Source organism: Misgurnus anguillicaudatus, chromosome 13 (assembly GCF_027580225.2).
Source record: "Misgurnus anguillicaudatus chromosome 13, ASM2758022v2, whole genome shotgun sequence".
Taxonomy (NCBI): Eukaryota; Metazoa; Chordata; class Actinopteri; order Cypriniformes; family Cobitidae; genus Misgurnus; species Misgurnus anguillicaudatus.
This window is the reverse complement of record NC_073349.2, coordinates 21,463,392-21,482,100: the sequence shown is the minus strand read 5'-3', so window position 1 is coordinate 21,482,100 and position 18,709 is coordinate 21,463,392. Positions and strand designations below refer to the sequence as shown.

General features: G+C 36.1%; 2 protein-coding genes across 5 annotated transcripts; both read left to right on the top strand.

Moving 5' to 3' along the window:
* Positions 1–1,289: 1,289 nt before the first annotated feature.
* pgd (phosphogluconate dehydrogenase) lies at positions 1,290–13,286 on the top strand. The gene is made up of 13 exons (XM_055188271.2): positions 1,290–1,444; positions 1,891–1,966; positions 2,067–2,246; positions 2,329–2,394; positions 2,477–2,595; positions 2,723–2,792; positions 2,880–3,014; positions 3,201–3,390; positions 8,253–8,383; positions 9,372–9,505; positions 9,788–9,887; positions 10,421–10,543; positions 12,863–13,286. Exons 1-13 carry the CDS (start codon positions 1,437–1,439, stop codon positions 12,980–12,982), a joined length of 1,452 nt encoding a protein of 483 aa, XP_055044246.2. The 5' UTR covers positions 1,290–1,436; the 3' UTR covers positions 12,983–13,286.
* Positions 13,287–15,501: 2,215 nt separating this feature from the next.
* On the top strand, positions 15,502–17,376 carry sst6.2 (somatostatin 6.2). Of its 4 annotated transcripts, none has more exons than XM_055188272.2 (3): positions 15,502–15,646; positions 15,910–16,091; positions 16,629–17,376. In XM_055188272.2, the coding sequence occupies exons 2-3, from the start codon at positions 15,939–15,941 to the stop codon at positions 16,818–16,820; spliced, it is 345 nt and encodes a 114-aa protein (XP_055044247.1). In that variant the 5' UTR covers positions 15,502–15,646; positions 15,910–15,938; the 3' UTR covers positions 16,821–17,376. The 4 variants fall into 4 exon arrangements, with proteins under 4 accessions (XP_055044247.1, XP_055044250.1, XP_055044249.1 ...); XM_055188275.2 differs by having other exon boundaries at positions 15,535–15,612; XM_055188274.2 differs by having other exon boundaries at positions 15,561–15,642.
* Positions 17,377–18,709: the final 1,333 nt, after the last annotated feature.

The window sequence follows — 18,709 nt, the reverse complement described above, 5'->3', positions numbered from 1 at the left end:
AGTAAATGTGGTGGCACAAAACAAAACGTGGCGATTTTCTAAGGGGAAAAAAATAAGAACTATATTGTATGGCAGAAGAGCACTTAGTTTGTAGCACTTTGACCTTGGGCGCCGTAATATTGACAGAGGTTTAAGCGAGGGGGGAATTCAGGAGTGATGATGTTATTACTGCGCGCCGAGGTCAAAGTGCTGCAAACTAAGTGCTCTTCCGCCATACAATATAGTTAACTTTTTTTTTTGCCACGATAATTAGTAGTGTAACTACTCATGTAACAGTCTTTAAATAGAGAAAACACGGAAGTGTTTGGTGGCTTCTAAATAGGCTGACCATACATGCCATTCTTCCCGGACGCGTCCTGGCCAGGATTTCGGTGTGTCTTCCGGAAGTCGTATTTGTTGACTGCATACGCCATTCAGTTAAAAACATAAGACATACAATCGTAGTTTCATTCTTAACTTAAAAGATAACGGTTGCTTTTCTGTAATAATAATAATAATAATCCTCTATGACGTATGCAGTCGACAAATACGACTTCCAGAAGACGAACCCGAAATCCTGGTCAGGATGCGTCCGGGATGCGTCCGGGAAGAATGGTGCGTATGGTCACCCTACTTCTAAAGTCATCCCTGTTTGGATCCTAAGGAATGAATGGGGCTAGGCTAAATGCTAACACATTCACAACGCGCTGTACAAAGATTAAGTGCACGCATTGAAAAAAAGATAGGTATGTATTAATTAGTCTAAGTTGAGGTAAGAACATAGTAAAATATTAAAAAACTGTTGTGTTTTAATTTAACAGCTCCTGTCGCCTTATGAGATAAAAAGGGTGACGTATTTTTCTAGGCTTACCCTAGAAAAGATACTGGTTCCCTCGCATTAATGCCAATTATTTCACCATAGCCTTCAGATTATCGCAAAAAAGCTGTGATTAACAAAAGTTTATGGCATTTACGCGTTTTGTCGAACAAGTTAGTCTGTTTTTTGCATACTGAGATTAACGTTAATTCAGACCGTACTAGTCGGACGCAACCAGGGTGTTAAATCGTTATACAAAACGCAAACAAATAACAAACACATTTTGGCATTAAATTCGGGTGATTTGTAATTATCTATTTAATAATTCAGTTACACATCATCACTCAAATGAATCAACTGTGCCCTTTAAACAATCGACTTACGAGTTCACGACTCCACCGCTTTATCTGACACTGTGGGTGGAGCAAGGGGATGGACAGACAGAAATAACCAATGAGCAGCCTCTATTCTCGGCTCAGCTGGTTTCCGCCAATCACGAATGGAGAGCTTGAGGACGTCATGACCGCTGTCATGTTTCAGCCTTCTGGTGAGGACGTGAATAAGGAAGTTGAGAAACAGCGCATTGAGTGAGTGTACCTCCATTCAAAGTGTCATTTTAACGCGGAATAAACCTTCAACCATGGCTCAGTAAGTACACATCAGATTGTAAAATGCATAATAATGTCACATCGGTATTTCTAAAGCATCGTTGACTTTTGTTTTTATAGTAATAAAAATTCAATCGACTGTGCTTGCTGGAATTTTTTGCACATATAAGTATGATTGTGTGTAGTTAGACTAACGTTACTGTAGTTATAACTTCATACCCTTACCAATATTAATCCATGATTTTACTGTGTTTTTTGTGTTAAACACATAGTAACCACAAGTTTACTATTTACAGTGTCACTGCAATAACCATTATGATATTTGTAAGAAAATTTGGCATTGATAATACAAATAATAGTAAAAGATGATTACTACACTCTTACTATATTAAAACCACGGTTAAATTTTCTAAGGGTTTCCATGTAGTTTTGCATTTTATGTTCAACATGTTCTTCCTCATAATATCTATATTGTTGACTCCACAGAGCAGATATTGCTCTCATTGGTTTGGCTGTGATGGGCCAGAATCTGGTTTTAAACATGAATGACCATGGATTTGTGGTAAGTTACCAAACCACATTGTATTTCTCCATTTTAAAGGTCCATTTCCTTTATAATTCCCCTTTTGTTCCTCTTCATTTTCGTCATTGTTGTTTCTCAGGTCTGTGCGTACAACAGAACCGTGTCCAAGGTTCACGACTTTTTGCAGAATGAAGCCAAAGGCACTAAGGTGATTGGAGCAGATTCCTTGGAGGACATGGTGTCCAAACTCAAAAAACCTCGTCGCATCATCCTCCTAGTCAAAGCAGGACAGGCCGTCGATGACTTCATTGACAAACTGGTAAATATCAGCAGTCACCATGAATCGACAGTTTACCGCGTCAACCTGCCAGCATGATCGAGTAACCGGGTTTCTCTTGTAGGTTCCTCTTCTTGAACCTGGTGACATCATCATTGATGGTGGAAATTCAGAATACAGAGATACAACAGTGAGTTTAACAATCCAAACAGACTGATAAGAGCTTGTAATTGTTAAAATTGAAATGATAATGATCCGCTTGTTACATGCAGAGACGCTGTAAGAGTCTAAAGGAGAAAAATCTTTTGTTTGTGGGGAGTGGAGTGAGCGGAGGAGAAGAAGGAGCACGATATGGACCATCAATGATGCCAGGGGGACATAAGGAGGCCTGGTGAGGACAAATATTTATTAATAAACAATCATTTCTTTATTATGCAGTCAGGTATTAATGCCTATGGGCATCAAAGTTGTTTTAGTCAAATTCCTTAAAGTATTAAATGTCCGTAATGTTTCCAAAGGCCACACATTAAACAGATCTTTCAGAGCATTGCTGCCAAAGTGGGCACAGGAGAGCCCTGTTGTGACTGGGTGAGCACAAGTTATCAGTGTTTCAGTATGTATTTATTCAAACAGAATGTGTTTTTCTAAATGTTTTGTCTTTTGGTGTTCCTGCAGGTTGGAGATGAAGGAGCAGGACATTTTGTTAAGATGGTCCATAACGGTATTGAATACGGTGACATGCAGCTGATCTGTGAGGCGTATCATTTGATGAAGGATGTGCTGTGTATGGACCATGATGAAATGGCACAGGTTAGACATCAACTAGAACAGTCCCTTATGTTGTAATTTTCTAATTTCCCCCTTTATTGTCTTACTACATATTCTTTCCTCCTTCCTTGTTTCTTTGTTTTGAAATACGCCTCACCCTGTTCCTCCTAAAGGACTGTTGTAATCTACTTCCCTTTGAGAGTAAATTTCTGTTTGATTTCCCATCAGGTCTTTGATCAGTGGAATAAAACCGAGCTGGATTCTTTCCTCATTGAGATCACTGCAAATATCCTGAAGTTCAAGGACGCAGACGGCACTCATCTTTTGCCCAAAATCAAAGACAGTGCTGGGCAGAAAGGCACAGGGAAATGGACGGCCATCTCTGCTTTGGAATACGGCACACCTGTTACATTAATAGGTAAGACGCAGGCTTTAGTGATTATCTACGTATGGGTGTGTTTAAGGAGTGACTTGGCTTCATAGGAAAGTGTTGAATGAAATGTCGCCCTAAGCAGCTTGTGGGCTTTGCTGTTTACCGTTTCAGCTGATGTGATATAAGTGGGATGTTCAATTTATTCTTGTGCTGTGGCTTTTTGGTGACTCTTGTTGAAGTTTTGCTAACTTCTATTCTTGACCACCGTTAGTTGATTTTAATAAAGTCACCTGTCCTTTATAATACATGAGGTAAATTTGGTCCTGTAATTTAATTGTTATAGTATTTATGGCTTTGGTATAGTATTGCTATAGCTTTAGTATACATCACTTGAATCATTATAGTATACTGCACTGGCACCTTTAATATACCACACTGGCACCTTTAGTATACAGCACCACAATCTTTAGTATACCACACTAGAAATTTAGTATACATTGCCAGAATATTTAGTATACATTACTGGCACATTTATTATATGGCGCTAGAATTTTTAGTATACATTACTGGCACCTTTATTATACAGCACAGGCACCTTAGTATACAGCTCCAGAATCTTCAGTATACATCACTGGATGTTTTTGCATATAGCACCAGAATGTTTAGTACACTACACTGCCACCTTTAATATACAGCACCAAAATCTTTAGTATATACATCACTGGCACATTTAGTATACAGCACTAGGATATTTAGTATACATCACTGGCACATTTAGTATACATCACTGGATGTTTTTGCATAATGCACTTGAATCTTTAGTATACCACATTGGCATCTTTAGCATACAGCACTTAAATCTTTAGTATGCCACACTAGTACTTTTAGTATACAGCACTGGCACCTTTAGTATACAGAATCTGTAGTATACCACACTTAAAATTTAGTATACAGCACCAGAATATTTAGTATACCCGGCTGGCACATTTAGTATACAGCCCTAGAATCTTTAGTATACCATGTTGGAACATATATTATACATCACTGGCACATTAAGTTTACAGCACTAGGATATTTAGTATACATCACCGGCACCATTATATACAGCACTGGCATCATTAGTATACAGCTCCAGAATCTTCAGTATACATCACTGAACGTTTTAGCATACACCACCAGAATCTTTAGTATACATCACTGAACGTTTTGGCATACACCACCAGAATCTTTAGTATACATCACTAGCAAATTTAATATACAGCACAGGTTATCTAGTATACATTACTGGCACATTTAGTTTACAGCACTAGGATATTTAGTATACATCACCGGCACCATTATATACAGCTCCAGGATTTTCAGTATACAAACCTGAACATTTTAGCATACACCACCAAAATCTTTAGTATACAACACTAAACGTTTTAGTATACACCACCAGAATCTTTTGTATACATCACTGAACGTTTTAGCATACACCACCAGAATCTTTAGTATACATCACTAGCAAATGTAATATACAGCACAGGTTATTTAGTATACATTACTGGCACATTTAGTTTACAGCACTAGGATATTTAGTATACATCACCGGCACCATTATATAGAGCACTGGGATCTTTAGTATACAGCACTGGCACTGTTAGTATACACTATACAGCTCAAGAATCTTCAGTATACATAACTGAACGTTTTAGCATACACCACCAAAATCTTTAGTATACAACACTAAACGTTTTAGTATACACCACCATAATCTTTAGTATACATCACTGAACGTTTTAGCATACACCACCAGAATCTTTAGTATACATCACTGAACATTTTAGCATTCACCACCAGAATCTTTAGTATACATCACTAGCAAATGTAATATACAGCACAGGTTATTTAGTATACATTACTGGCACATTTAGTTTACAGCACTAGGATATTTAGTATACATCACCGGCACCATTATATACAGCTCCAGGATCTTCAGTATACAAACCTGAACATTTTAGCATACACCACCAAAATCTTTAGTATACAACACTAAACGTTTTAGTATACACCACCAGAATCTTTAGTATACATCACTGGAACATTTAATATACAGCACAGGTTATTTAGTATACATTACTGGCACATTTAGTTTACAGCACTAGGATATTTAGTATACATCACTGACACCATTATATACAGCACTGGGATCTTTAGTATACAGCACTGGCACCGTTAGTATACAGCTCAAGAATCTTCAGTATACATTACTGAACGTTTTAGCATACACCACCAAAATCTTTAGTATACAACACTGAACGTTTTAGTATACACCACCAGAATCTTTAGTATACATCACTGGCACATTTAATATACAGCATAGGTTATTTAGTATACATCACTGGCACATTTTGTATAGAGCACTGGGATATTTAGTATACATCACCGGCACCGTTAATATACATCTCCAGAATCTTCAGTATACATCACTGGATGTTTTTGCCTACTGAGCCAGAATCTTAAGTATACCATACTAGCACCTTTAGTGTACAGCGCTTGAATCTTTAGTATACCACACTGGCACCTTTAGTATACCGCACTGGGACATTTAGTATACATCACTTTGATCATTGATATACCACATTGACACATTTTGAAATACAGCCGATATTTAGTATGCTTTACCGGCACCATTAATAACAGCACTGGCACCTTAAGTATACACCCCAGAATCTTTAGTATACATGACTGGCATCTTTAGTATACAGCACTAAGATCATCATTGGTATACCACACTGTCACATTCGTTTATCACACACAATGGGAAAATCTTGATTGTAATTGAGCGAAGCGATTAAAACATACGCTTTAAACATGGAGGGGTAGTTCTGTTGCTCAACTGTGTGTGTGTGTGTGTGTGTGTGTGTGTGTGTGTGTGTGTGTGTGTGTGTGTGTGTGTGTGTGTGTGTGTGTGTGTGTGTGTGTGTGTGTGTGTTTATATATGCACAGTGTAAAATTTACTAAAGGATCTATGTGTGTTCCTTAAATAGTGTTGTGATTTTTAGTATAACAGTCATTCAGTCTGACACTGTAAGCCTGATAAATGGATGTGTGTCTATGCAACAGCAGGTTGTTTGTGCTGTGCTTAACCGTGACAGTGTGAGAGTAAAGAGAGGATTTGTGTGGGTGGAGATTGAGGATTTTTTTTTCTTTCAGGCTGCATTCCTCTATAAGCCAAGTGCTGAGTTCACCATGACTGGCTGTTTTTCACTCCCTCTTGAACTCGATTTTCCAGCAACTCATGGCCTTGAGTTGAGTGATAGTGTATTACAGAGTCATGCTGAGCTGATTTTTTTTAGCTGTTTGTAGATGTTGTAAGCTCTGCCATCACAATAATCTGACTGATTTCTCATTACACCGGTGAGAATTACATTACCAGTGTCAACAGTGCATGCGCCCCAGTGTCTCTTGAAGAAAAAAGAAACAGGATTGACTTATTACTGCAGTATATTACCTACTGTATATAATCAGTTATACATTTAGGGAATATTTAGGGGTTTTCAGATTTTTATTGATGTGCATTACAAATTATACATTTATCAGTATGCGTGTTCCCTGGGAATCAAACCTATTACCTTTTGTTCTGCTAATGCAATAATTGAGTTTGCATAATTGAGACACAAAATAGATATTTCAACCCAAAACCAAAGGGAAAATATTATATTGTACACTAAAAGTTAAGCTTGTTTTAGGACCTCAGATTTTTAAGAGTTAAAGGATAAGTCAATTTTCTTAAAAAAAATCCAGATAATTTACTCACCACCATGTCATCCAAAATGTGGATTTCTTTCTTTGTTCAGTCCAGAAGAAATTATGTTTTTTGAGAGAAACATTTCAGGATTTTTCTCATTTTAATGGACTTTAATGGACCCCAACACGTAACGGTTTTAATGCAGTTTAAAATTGCAGTTTCAAAGGACTCTAAACGATCTCAAACGAGGCATAAGGGTCTTATATAGCGAAACGATTATTATTTTTGGCAAGAAAATAAAAAATATGCACTTTTTAACCAAAAATTCTCGTCTTCATCCGGTCCTGTGATGCGCCAGCGTGACCTCACGTAATACGTCATCACGTCAAGAGGTCACGGATGATGTATCGAAAGTGCGCCCCAGTGTTTACAAGTGTGGAGAAAGAGGACCGTTCCGACGTTGTTGTATGCCAAATGATACTAATTCATGTCTTTGTTTCAGTTTATTGTTTAAAATGGTCCGCAAATGTGTGTTTCATATATGTAACACGTGACCTTTCAACATCATTACGCAATTACGTGACGTCGCGCTGGCTTGTTACACAGCCAGAGGAAGACGAGAAGTTGTGGTTTAAAAGTGCAGATTTTTTATTGTCCTTTGAAGCTGTGTTGAAACTGCAATTTTAAACTGCATTAAAACTGTTAAGTCCATTAAAATGGCAAAAATCCTGGAATGTTTTCCTCAAAAAACATAATTTCTTCTCGACTAAACAAAGAAAGACATCAAGTTTGGATGACATGGTGGTGAGTAAATTATCTGGATTTTTTTTTTTTAGAAAATTGACTAATCCTTGAAGTGGGCCATAATTCTGTCTAGACACAATGTTTTATTAAAACAGCATCTTTAGATGTTAAACATTTTAGGTATAAAATCTTTAATATTATTTCTGCTTTTTCTTGTGATTTAGAGATGAAACATGACTGATAAGATTTATATTTTGTGACTATGAATGTCTTAATATTCTGCCTGTCATGTTTACACAGGATGTTTGTCAGGATGTGTTCACAGGATGTTGTTTGTCTGTTTTCTCTTGTCCTAATGATAACTGTAATGTAATAATCAGTGCAGAGAGGAGACCTGTAACTGAAGGTCCTTGTGTTGTGTCTCTTACAGGAGAAGCTGTCTTTGCCAGATGTCTGTCGTCTCTGAAGGATGAGAGGGTTCTGGCCAGTAAGAGCCTTGCTGGTCCTCAGGGTGTCAAGTTTACAGGAAACAAGACACAGTTTCTTGAAGACATTAGAAAGGTGATGCAAATACCTAAAATTTTCACATTTTTGGTTTCAACAAAACTGCTTTAGAAGTTTAATAGCATACAAAAAACTGTACTACAGTAAAAAAATAATGAAGCTATCATTAGTGTATTAAAGGGACACCGTTTTGGAATCCATTCAGCTGATCTCTGGGTCTGGCACTAGCACTTTTAGCATAGCGTAGCACAATCCATTGAATCTGATTGGACCATTGGCATCGTGCTTAAAAATAACCAAAGAGTTTTGATATTTTTCCTATTTAAAACTTGACTCTTCTGTAGTCACATCTTGTACTAAGACAGACAGAAAATTAAAAGTAGTGATTTTCTAGTCAGATATGGCTAGGAACTATACTCTCAGTCTGGCGTGATGGTCAAGGACTTTGCTGCCGTAAAATGGCTGCAGCAGGTGCAATGATATTACGCAGCGACTGAAAATAGTCCCCTGCTTTTGAAAGATGCTAAGGGAACTATTTTCAGCTGCTGCATAATATCACTACGCCTCCTGCAGTTATGTTACGGCAGCAAAGTCCTTGATTATTATGCCAGAATGTGAGTATAGTTGCTAGCCATATCTGCCTAGAAAATTGCAACTTTAAATTTTCCATCGGTCTTAGTACACGATGTAACAACAGAAAAGGTTTAAATAGGAAAAATATCGAAACTCTTTGGTTATTTTTGAGCGTGATGCTAATAGTGTAATCAGATTTAATGGATTATGCTAAGCTATGCTAAAAGTGCTAGAGTCAGACCTGGAGATCAGCTGAATGGATTCCAAAATGGTAAAAATCTAATATTTAACTCTAGGGGAGCTGGAAAATTAGCATATTTAAAAAAAAGTGAAGTGTCCCTTTAATATATTAATATCATATTTATTGTTGTAAATCAGCCCCTGACTGTCTAACATTTATTAATACTTTGTGTTATTTTATTCCAGATCTTACTTCTATATTAATTCTCATTCTGAATCGTTCTCTTTTCAGGCTCTGTATGCATCTAAGATCATCTCATATGCTCAAGGCTTTATGCTGCTCCGTCAGGCTGCAATAGAGTTCGGTTGGTCTCTCAATTACGGTGCGATTGCTCTGATGTGGAGAGGAGGATGCATCATTCGCAGGTGCTTCTTTCTTTCCGTGTTATCTGTTGAATGAGAATGCATGCTGTGTTTAGTCTGTTCAACACGTCATTGCTTATCAGGATAGGCTGTTTGCTGTATTGTTTCACAATGAAATCATAAGAAATTATTTCTCCACTCGGTGGATGTTGCAATTCTGTAAACACTAGGAAGTGGTGATAATGTTTTATGTAAAAAACTGACATACAGTTGGTTTTACAATATCAGATGTGTGACCTCATCTTGGTTAGCTGTAAGTAATGATCGTAACTCTTGTATTCGCAGTGTTTTCTTGGGGAAGATCAAGGAAGCGTTCGACCGCGATTCAAAACTGCAGAATTTACTGCTGGATACGTTTTTCAGTAACGCCGTACAGGAGTGCCAGGTACATGAGAGAAGAATGATAACAAATGAATGAAAGTGAAATAAATAAATAATTATATGTGTAAGTGTCGCACATAAAGAGGACTTTTTCCATGTTTAAGTGCTATAATTGGGTCCCCAGTGTATATATCAACCTAGAAAATATGAAAAAGATCAACCCAGTAACTTAGTTTTGGTAAACCATTCTCTGCAAGCATATAAAAAATAGATAATTGAAATTTGGCTCCCCTTGTGATGTCAGAAGGGGATCCTTCTTAGTCCTTAATCTGCACTATCCACCCACAGCACTGCCATGTAGTGCAGAGATCAGCTCATTTGCATTTAAAAGGACACACCCAAAACGGCACATTTTTGCTCACACCTACAAAGTGGCAATTTTAACATGTTGTAATAAATTATCTATATGCTATTTTGAGCTAAAGCTTCACATATGTACTCTGGAGACATCAAATATTTATTTGAGTGTGTCTCTTTCAATCAGCTTGTTTATAAGGCTATTTGATCGTTTAAATAACTTCTGGTTTTGTTTTGTAGGACTCATGGCGTAGGGTAGTAAGCACAGGTGTGCAGCAGGGAATTCCCATGCCATCTTTTACCACCGCACTGTCCTTTTATGACGGCTACAGGCATGAGATGCTACCGGCCAACCTGCTGCAGGTAAACCTCTCTATTTTCAAGCTTCGCTTCATGCACAGTACAGTTTCTTATCTGTTTAAAACATCACTTTGTGGTTTCATGATTTTGGCTAATGACGTATTTTAAGCACCATGTAACACATAAGCCCAAATTGGTTACTTAACTATTAAACCAATAAAAGCCTATTCTAAAACTAAAATAGTCTATGGTCTCGTACACACTGCAAACTTTCGGGAGTGACAACCGCTTTAAAATGCGGTAGTGAATCCCCTAAATGTTCGTTTCATGTCTGTACGGAACAAGACTCACTCCCGAAAATGTGATGATTGACACAGAAATAACCATAGCAACGTTCTGCCGTCTCGTGTGCTTATCACTCACAGCTTTGACCAAAATAATAACAGCATTGTGTTTTGCAATAAACCTTCGTCTTGGCGTTGTGTATTTTACGCTTTGTGAGGCTGCTTCACAGCGTGAAGCGCGCGGTCTTGCAGTGTTGCCAGGTCCTCGTCTTTTTTTGTACGTAAATGCCGTTTTGGTGCTTAACCGTTTATGGCTTTTGGCTCATGAAGCGATCAAGTTTTTGGTGTTAATAAAGTGTGAGGTTGCCGGTCCAAATATTTTGATATTTGAGGTAAAGCATTTAGATTTATTTCGGTTTATTATTGGATTTTTCTTGTTCGCTGTTTTTTTTAGTGCAAGATCTGGAAACACTAGTCAGCAAACGTTGTGCCTCTGTCATTTTATGAACCATGCATACAGCAGACTTTTTCCTCTTCTAAGCATTTATTTTTTCAGAAGAGAGACCTGTCCTGTTTATGATTAACTTTTAAACACTTGATTAACTACTAGTTGTTCAGTTCGGTTATGTACACACTGTGCAGAGTTTTTGTAAATTCGGTTGTCACTACCTGCATTTTGCGGGAGTCAATTCGGTTGTAGAATGCGGTTGTGAGTCTCGTAAATTACTGAACTGTGTGTGGACAGAACAGGATTAAGCATTAAAAGGTGAAGTGACAACCGAATTAATATGCAGTGTGTACGGGACCTATATATCACTGTAAATCTCTAACAATGTAGTTTATATATTTTAGAACCTTTTTTGCAGTAATTATAATAAAGTGCCAGTAAATTATTTATTTGTGACAAGAGAATGGAGCAAACCAATCACACCTAGTGGCGTTTGTTGATAAAAACCACTAAAAGTGGGACACTTAAAATTTGAATCAAAACTAGTTTTATTTATTTTTAGCATTTTTGCATTTAACATTTTAATTTTATAGTATTTTAATGCTTAAATATTTTTAAGATAAACTTAATCTGCTATAACAATTTTTTATTTATATTAACAACCCCAGACACTTTAATAAATATTTTTTAATAATAGTGTCTTCTATTAAATGAGACCAAGATTAGGCTTTTAGATCAAAGAATGACAGAGTTATATTCATTTATTAATTCACATTTTCACCCCCCTTTCACTTTTTGACAGTTGTTAAATAGACTGTATTTATTTATTTACTGTATTTTCTAGGGCTGGGTATCGATTTAGATGTTCCAGATCGATTCGATTTCGATTCACAAGCTATCAAATCGATTCAATTTCGGTTCTCGGTTCAATTTTCGATTCCGGTTCTCGGGTCGCTTTTTATACTCGATTCTCGATTCAGCTCAATGAATATAGATTTAATACAAATACTATATTAATTAAATTGAATAGTGAACAGTGGTTTACAAGTGGGTAATTAATAAAAAAAATTAAAAGCCACAACACTATCGTCGTCGTCTTGCTTGCAAAATCTAAAATGCTTCCATACCTCTGACTTTTTATGTGAAGGTGGCATCAACGTTGATGAAGCACCTAAAACCACCATTTTAAGTACTGAATGAATGAATGACAGGCTCACCCTTCGCTCCTTGCTAACAGAGGCAAAAAAGAGGGTGACATCACATCTAGTGAAGAAGACTAGTAATTTGATTAATGTTAATCTTACGTTCAATGTTTGCTGAAATAATTATGAAAGAAAAAATCGATTCGGCTCTTTGAGAATCGATTTTGAATCGACCACGTTTAAAAAAAACGATTAATCGTAAAATCTATTTTTTTGCCCAGCCCTAGTATTTTCCATGCCATTCCTTATCAACATCAAATATTATTTCTTAGCATGATGAAATATTTAATATATAAGAGACAAAGGGTAGTAGCTTCCACTTACATTATAATAAATACTTACAAATAGCTATATAAGCTTTTTTATGTTTAGCTACAGAATATAAATTCAGTATAATTTGAGTGTACATGCTTCCATATGTCACCACTATTATTGTGTTACTCCTCAGGCACAGAGGGATTACTTTGGCGCCCACACATATGAGCTACTATCAAACCCTGGCCATCACATCCACACTAACTGGACGGGCCACGGGGGGAAAGTTTCATCCTCTTCCTATAACGCCTGAACAACAGAGAGCATCATCTCCTCATGGACCAGAACACATTCCTCCAGAAGATAAGATCTGAGGTTCAGCTCACACTGTAGTTCTTACTGAAGTGTGCTCAGTACAGATTTATATATATTTATATAATCATAGTGTGTGCACTTGTTCGTGTGTGTTTCGTTGTATCTTTAATGTCCTCTGTCGCAAACATAGCACACTTGTTTCTGTGCTCATGTTTTTGTCTCACGGTTAACAGTGTTAACTCTGGATTATGGGTAACCATTGCACTTCATTGGGCTAAATAAAGATTTCAATCCCTTTTTAATTAGATTTTGTCCTCTTCACTCACCTGCTATCTACAGCAACAAGATTTAATCTTGCTTTTTTGCACTGCAGTTAAAAACAATTAACACTATTTACTTGTTTATTTGTATGTACATCCACTTTTTCACCAGTAGAGGGCAGAGATTTTCTAAATATGGCTTTTGTTACTAATAAAGAGTTCTTACAATGATTATATGGGTGATTCTCACGAAAACTTGGTTTTAAAAATGTCAAGCATGAAAATGTAAAAATTGCTTAAATTTACTTTTTTTTCCCACCAGACATTGAAAAACAAAGTCTGGAGTAAATGGGAACATTAATTTAAAAACTTTGACTTATCATTTAACACTTTTTGTAACATAATTTTAAAAATTAGTCCTAAAAAATCTCATTACCGCAACAGTCAGAAAACATCAACACTGACATATTTTCAAAATGACATGACAAACCTGAAAGAACATAATTTGGAGATTCTGCACATGCATTTAAAATCAAAGTATTATGCTTCTATTAATTAAATTAACATTTAATAAGCATCTGTTGCGGTAATGATAATCAAAATGTCGTGTACGCAATATTTCAAATTAACTGTAAAAAAATTATCTTACCTGGTAGCCATCTTGAAGTAACTGGTCCATGTGCTTAAAATCAAACTTTATTAAAATTCTGTATGTGTGCTTAAACTGTTCTCAAAAAGTGTTGGGGAGGATGAGAACATCAGGCATGGACACATCATTTTCCTAATTTTTCTTTATTATTATTATACATGAATATTCAGTAAATATTTTTTCTGTCATCTAAAGTATTCTAGCAAAACATCCATTTATTTTTTTTCTTAATATTTTTGTGTTAATTTGATTAAATTACAACATAACGCATGTTCAAACACAGCCGGACACATTGCGGTAATGAGAATTTCAGCAGAAAATTAGATAAAATTTCCAATTATAAATTCTTATGTTGAAATCACACATTGTGCAAGGTAGAACACAGTATTGTGTTAATTCTGATGCTTTTTAATGTTACTATATTACACATTTTAAAGCTAAAATCATTAGTGCCGTGGTGTTTCAATGGTTTCGTGAGAATCACCCATATGCATTATACATACGTTAACATTTAACAAACACTTTTTAATCATAAATAGAGACCTTACAGTAAATAAATGACTCACTTGGAGGATATTTAAAAGCTGTATAACTTTCTTTTATGTGTAAAACAATATGTACTTTGAAAAGGGCAATAAGAGCCATAAAACCCCTAAATGACGCCATGTGCTTTATGCTTTTCTTGCAAGCCATATGTAGCTACAGGTTAACATTAAAGAATGTAAATGCCAAATCTGTTAACAGGTATGTGGCACAGGTGTATTTTTACATGCATTCAGCTGGTGCTAGTGAATTACAAAAGTGAATTAAACAATGCATTTTATTAAGGTAACAACAAAGCATTTTAAAATATTTTAGTTTCAGTTTATTTCTAGTAGTACAACATCTTTGCAGACATCTGGTTGGTAAGCCTGATGCACTAAATACTTTTTCTAATATCACAAAGTGTTATCACTATTTTATTACTGTCGAATGCAATCCCAACCTTTGCAACTACAAATAGTAAGCAGAGATAACATTTCTAATATGTGTGTGTGACAAATATCACTGCCTTGTTTAGCTATCCCAGGCATTATGAGACTTCATGATCATGTTAAGCTTAAAAAATATGTAGTTTGTCTTTAAAATGGTTCAAAAATTGCATACTTGAGTGCCATTAACTGCTTTATTAAGCTAGTAATAAGTCATAGAAAAAGTTTTACCACAACATCCAAGCTACTTAGTTTTAAAACAAGAAAACATCTTAAAATTTATAAATGATAGTAAAATGCAAACATCTATGCGCATGATCCATTTAACAAATTAGTCAGTGTCTCATCACTGCAGCTATATTGTTGATGGATGATGTTGCTGAAGCTGTTCCCCATAGTGTGCTGTTTGTCATAGTGGGTGTAAATACACCCCAGGCTCGATAACTCCACAGAAAAAGCACATCTTTGTAATTAAAAGCCACTTTACACAGAAGCACACAGCAGGTTTTTAATGATGACTAATGGGGAATATAGTATGCGCTAGTACTAAAAGGATTATAATAGCACATGTGAATGATGATGAGTCATCATGGCGAACGGGGCGATTAGGTGCCAGTAAAGTATGGACAGGAAGTGCACACCCTTTTTGGATCCATCTGCTGATTAATTATGCATAAGCTCTACTCTGAAGGTGGGAGGAGTCAGGATATTAATGTCACATACCAAGCTGCTGCAGTATACCTACACTGTAAGATCGACACTTCTTTATAAAGCTGATGTGTGTATGTATATCCTCAAGCATGTTTTATCTCTATGCATGTCTGACTGCTGTTTAAGGTGATGACTTTTATAATAGTTAAGCTTTTAGAGCATTGTTGGCCTTTGCTTTTTGTTGTTATTGAAGCAATAGTGTGATGAATTACTGCTTAAAGATATAAATACTGTATAAAAGATTACTAGAAACCAAGCATTTGCACGAAACAATAATCTTTATTTATTTAGAAGTGAGTTTTTCCACAATTGTCTTCCTCCTCTCCTGCGTCAGATTTGTTTTTAAGGAAACCTCTATAAAACATGATGATGGGAGCTGGATTAGATAACCGTACAGACCGAAGCTTGTTTATCATGCGGGTCCTACTGAGTCTGTTTCCTTTGGTCCTCATGATGTGGAACAGTGACAGCACTGAAGCATTACCTATACAGGACAAGTTAGCACGCACCAATGAGGTGAGTCTGGATTATTCGATTATTAATCTTTGAATGTAGGAGGGATAACAATGATATTTGTTTTGCTTACCTTTATACATTTGGGGAAGGTTTGGTTGCAACTATATCTGCATTAAAGAATAAAGGCTCCTAATAGGTTCCAAAAATTAAGATCCCAATATAGCACCTTTATTTTTTAAGAGTATGTGATCAAATTGGTACACTGTAAAAAAAAAAACGGGGAATTTACTTAAAAAAGTGGATGCAAAAATGATGCACTATATTTTTAAGTAAGTTTTACTTAAAAATTTAATAAATTGCTTAAAATTCCATGTAATACTTACTTTAAAAAGATGTATGCAAAAATTATAAAAAAATTGCATTATATTTTTAAGTAAATCCAGCCTTTATTTTTTTTCTGTGTATTTTATGTAAGTATTACGATCTTTGTGTAAGTAATGGCACTGCAGTGTTGTAATATCGTAAATGCAGCAAAGAATCAATAACAGTGATGTAATATTTGAGCTCACAGGCTTCCCGAAATGTCTCATTATGTAGATTCTGACCGAAGATGAGAAGGACCTGCTGAAGAAGATGGTGACTGATATGGCAAAGATGAACTTAACTAGTAAAGAACTTGAAGATTTTGACCCCGAGTTTCTGGAAAACAAGACTATTATTGAACAGCCAATCCCAAAAGATAAATCTCCATGCAAGCTTTTCTTCTGGAAGTCCTTTTCCTCATGTTAACATCTACAATCCTGCCTTAACAGTAAACCAATATGTAATCGCACCTTGTAATCAAAGAAAAATGTATCCACGTGGCATGTACAGTTATTGTATTGTAATATATGTCTGATGACTGTTAAAAGAAATGTTATGCATTTATAACAGGTTACTACTGGGGACAACATAAGCCCCCCCAAAATATCACATACTGTTTGAGATCCAAGCGTGTGTCAAATATGAAGCATTCTTAACCCTCTTACATAATTAACCATGGGTACTACACATAAATGCCATAACCAGGGGTGCACATAACTTTTTTGTCCTGGTTCTTAAAGGAGCACCTGGAGATGTTGCCTGGTACTCAGTGGCACAGCCATCCTACATGCTGTCATCATCACTAATCTCCTGACTACTCTCTTCACTATATTTCTTTGGGTAAAGCATGGTAGACAATGATGTGCATAAAATAAAAAAATGTATGTTTATTGTATTTAACCCATGTAACCAGTGCAAAACTTTGCAATAATTTGGGGTGATTCTACTGACAACTGACAACATTAAAAAATTATATTTTAAGTCAGTGGACATTCATTATGAAATAATAGCTTTCAATCTATTTGGTTTTGGCAGGCCTTAAAAAGTCTTAAAGGTGCAGTGTGTAATTTTTAGAAGGATCTCTTGACAGAAATGCAAAATAATATATAAAACTATATTATCAGGGGTGTATAATGACCTTTCATAACGAACCGTTATGTGTTTATTACCTTAGAATGAGACGTTTTTATCTACATACACCGAAGGTCCCCTTACATGGAAGTCACCATTTTGTGCTGCCATGTTACTACAGAAGCCCTTAACGGACTAAGTGTTTTTAATAAGTTGTCTCCGATTGCGTAAGTTATTGTTTATTTCTTGCGTTTCCGTATAGAGTGAAGAGAATGTGCACTTTGTGGTTAAGATGAGATTACTAAAAACTAATTGAACAGTGCGCATGTGACGGTGCTGTGTGCTGTTTCGTCTGTCATCTGCGGAAGCAAAGTTTAAAGTTTGACGTCTGCCCAATATTGGGTATTTATGTTGAATTAACGTTGGATTTTGACGTCGGATCGACGCTGTATCTCGATGTCGGATCGACGCTGGATCTCGACGTCGGATCGACGTTAAGTCTTGACGTCAGATCAAAGTTGGATGTTGACGTTGGATCAACGATAAGTCTTGACATCGGAACAAAGTTGGACTTTGATGTCGAATCAATGTTGGATAATATTATTACGTAATGGACGTTACTTGTAATGTTGTAACGCATTACAAGTAACGTGCATTATGTAATAATATTACTTTTCTGAAGTAATGAATAAAGTAACGCATTACTTTATAAATGTACAATTATTTTTTTTCAAAAGTAATGCAAGTTACTTTTCAGTTTAATTAATTCGATAAAAAATGTATGTACTGAATTAAACTGAACGTAGTTACGTAGAATTACACACTCTATACGTGCACGCCTGAGCGAGAAAAAAAGAAGACAGCAGGCCAGAGCTTGAAATTTTTGCGATGGAAATATGCAATTTCTGAATGCAGAACTTCTCTGTCATAAAAAACACCTGCAAGGCCTGAAAGAGATCAAGCCTCAGCCAAGTAAGAAAAAGTAATGCAAAAGTAACAGAAGTATTACTTTCCATGACAAGTAACTAAGTAACACACAGTTACTTTTTTGGGAAGTAACTTAAAGCAACACCAAAGAGTTTTTTTTACCTTAAAATAACGTTTCCAAAAACGTTTCAGTGGTTCATCCACTCAAAACAGGGTGAATGGCACTTTCACATTTGCTTTGCAGCCCTCTATTGGCCAAAACCGCACTAAAGAAGTTTCCAACCGTCGGGTAGTGGTCCTGTAGTTCGAGTGAAAAC

Bases quoted from the DNA above. Each gene is read 5' to 3' on its own strand.
- pgd (XM_055188271.2), top strand. The intron at 2,395-2,476 runs GTGAGTTTAACA...TGTTACATGCAG, and splicing joins CAGAATACAGAGATACAACA to AGACGCTGTAAGAGTCTAAA. The intron at 3,015-3,200 runs GTTAGACATCAA...ATTTCCCATCAG, and splicing joins ACCATGATGAAATGGCACAG to GTCTTTGATCAGTGGAATAA.
- sst6.2 (XM_055188272.2), top strand. From the start codon at position 15,939: ATGATGATGGGAGCTGGATTAGATAACCGTACAGACCGAAGCTTGTTT. The intron at 16,092-16,628 runs GTGAGTCTGGAT...CTCATTATGTAG, and splicing joins AGTTAGCACGCACCAATGAG to ATTCTGACCGAAGATGAGAA.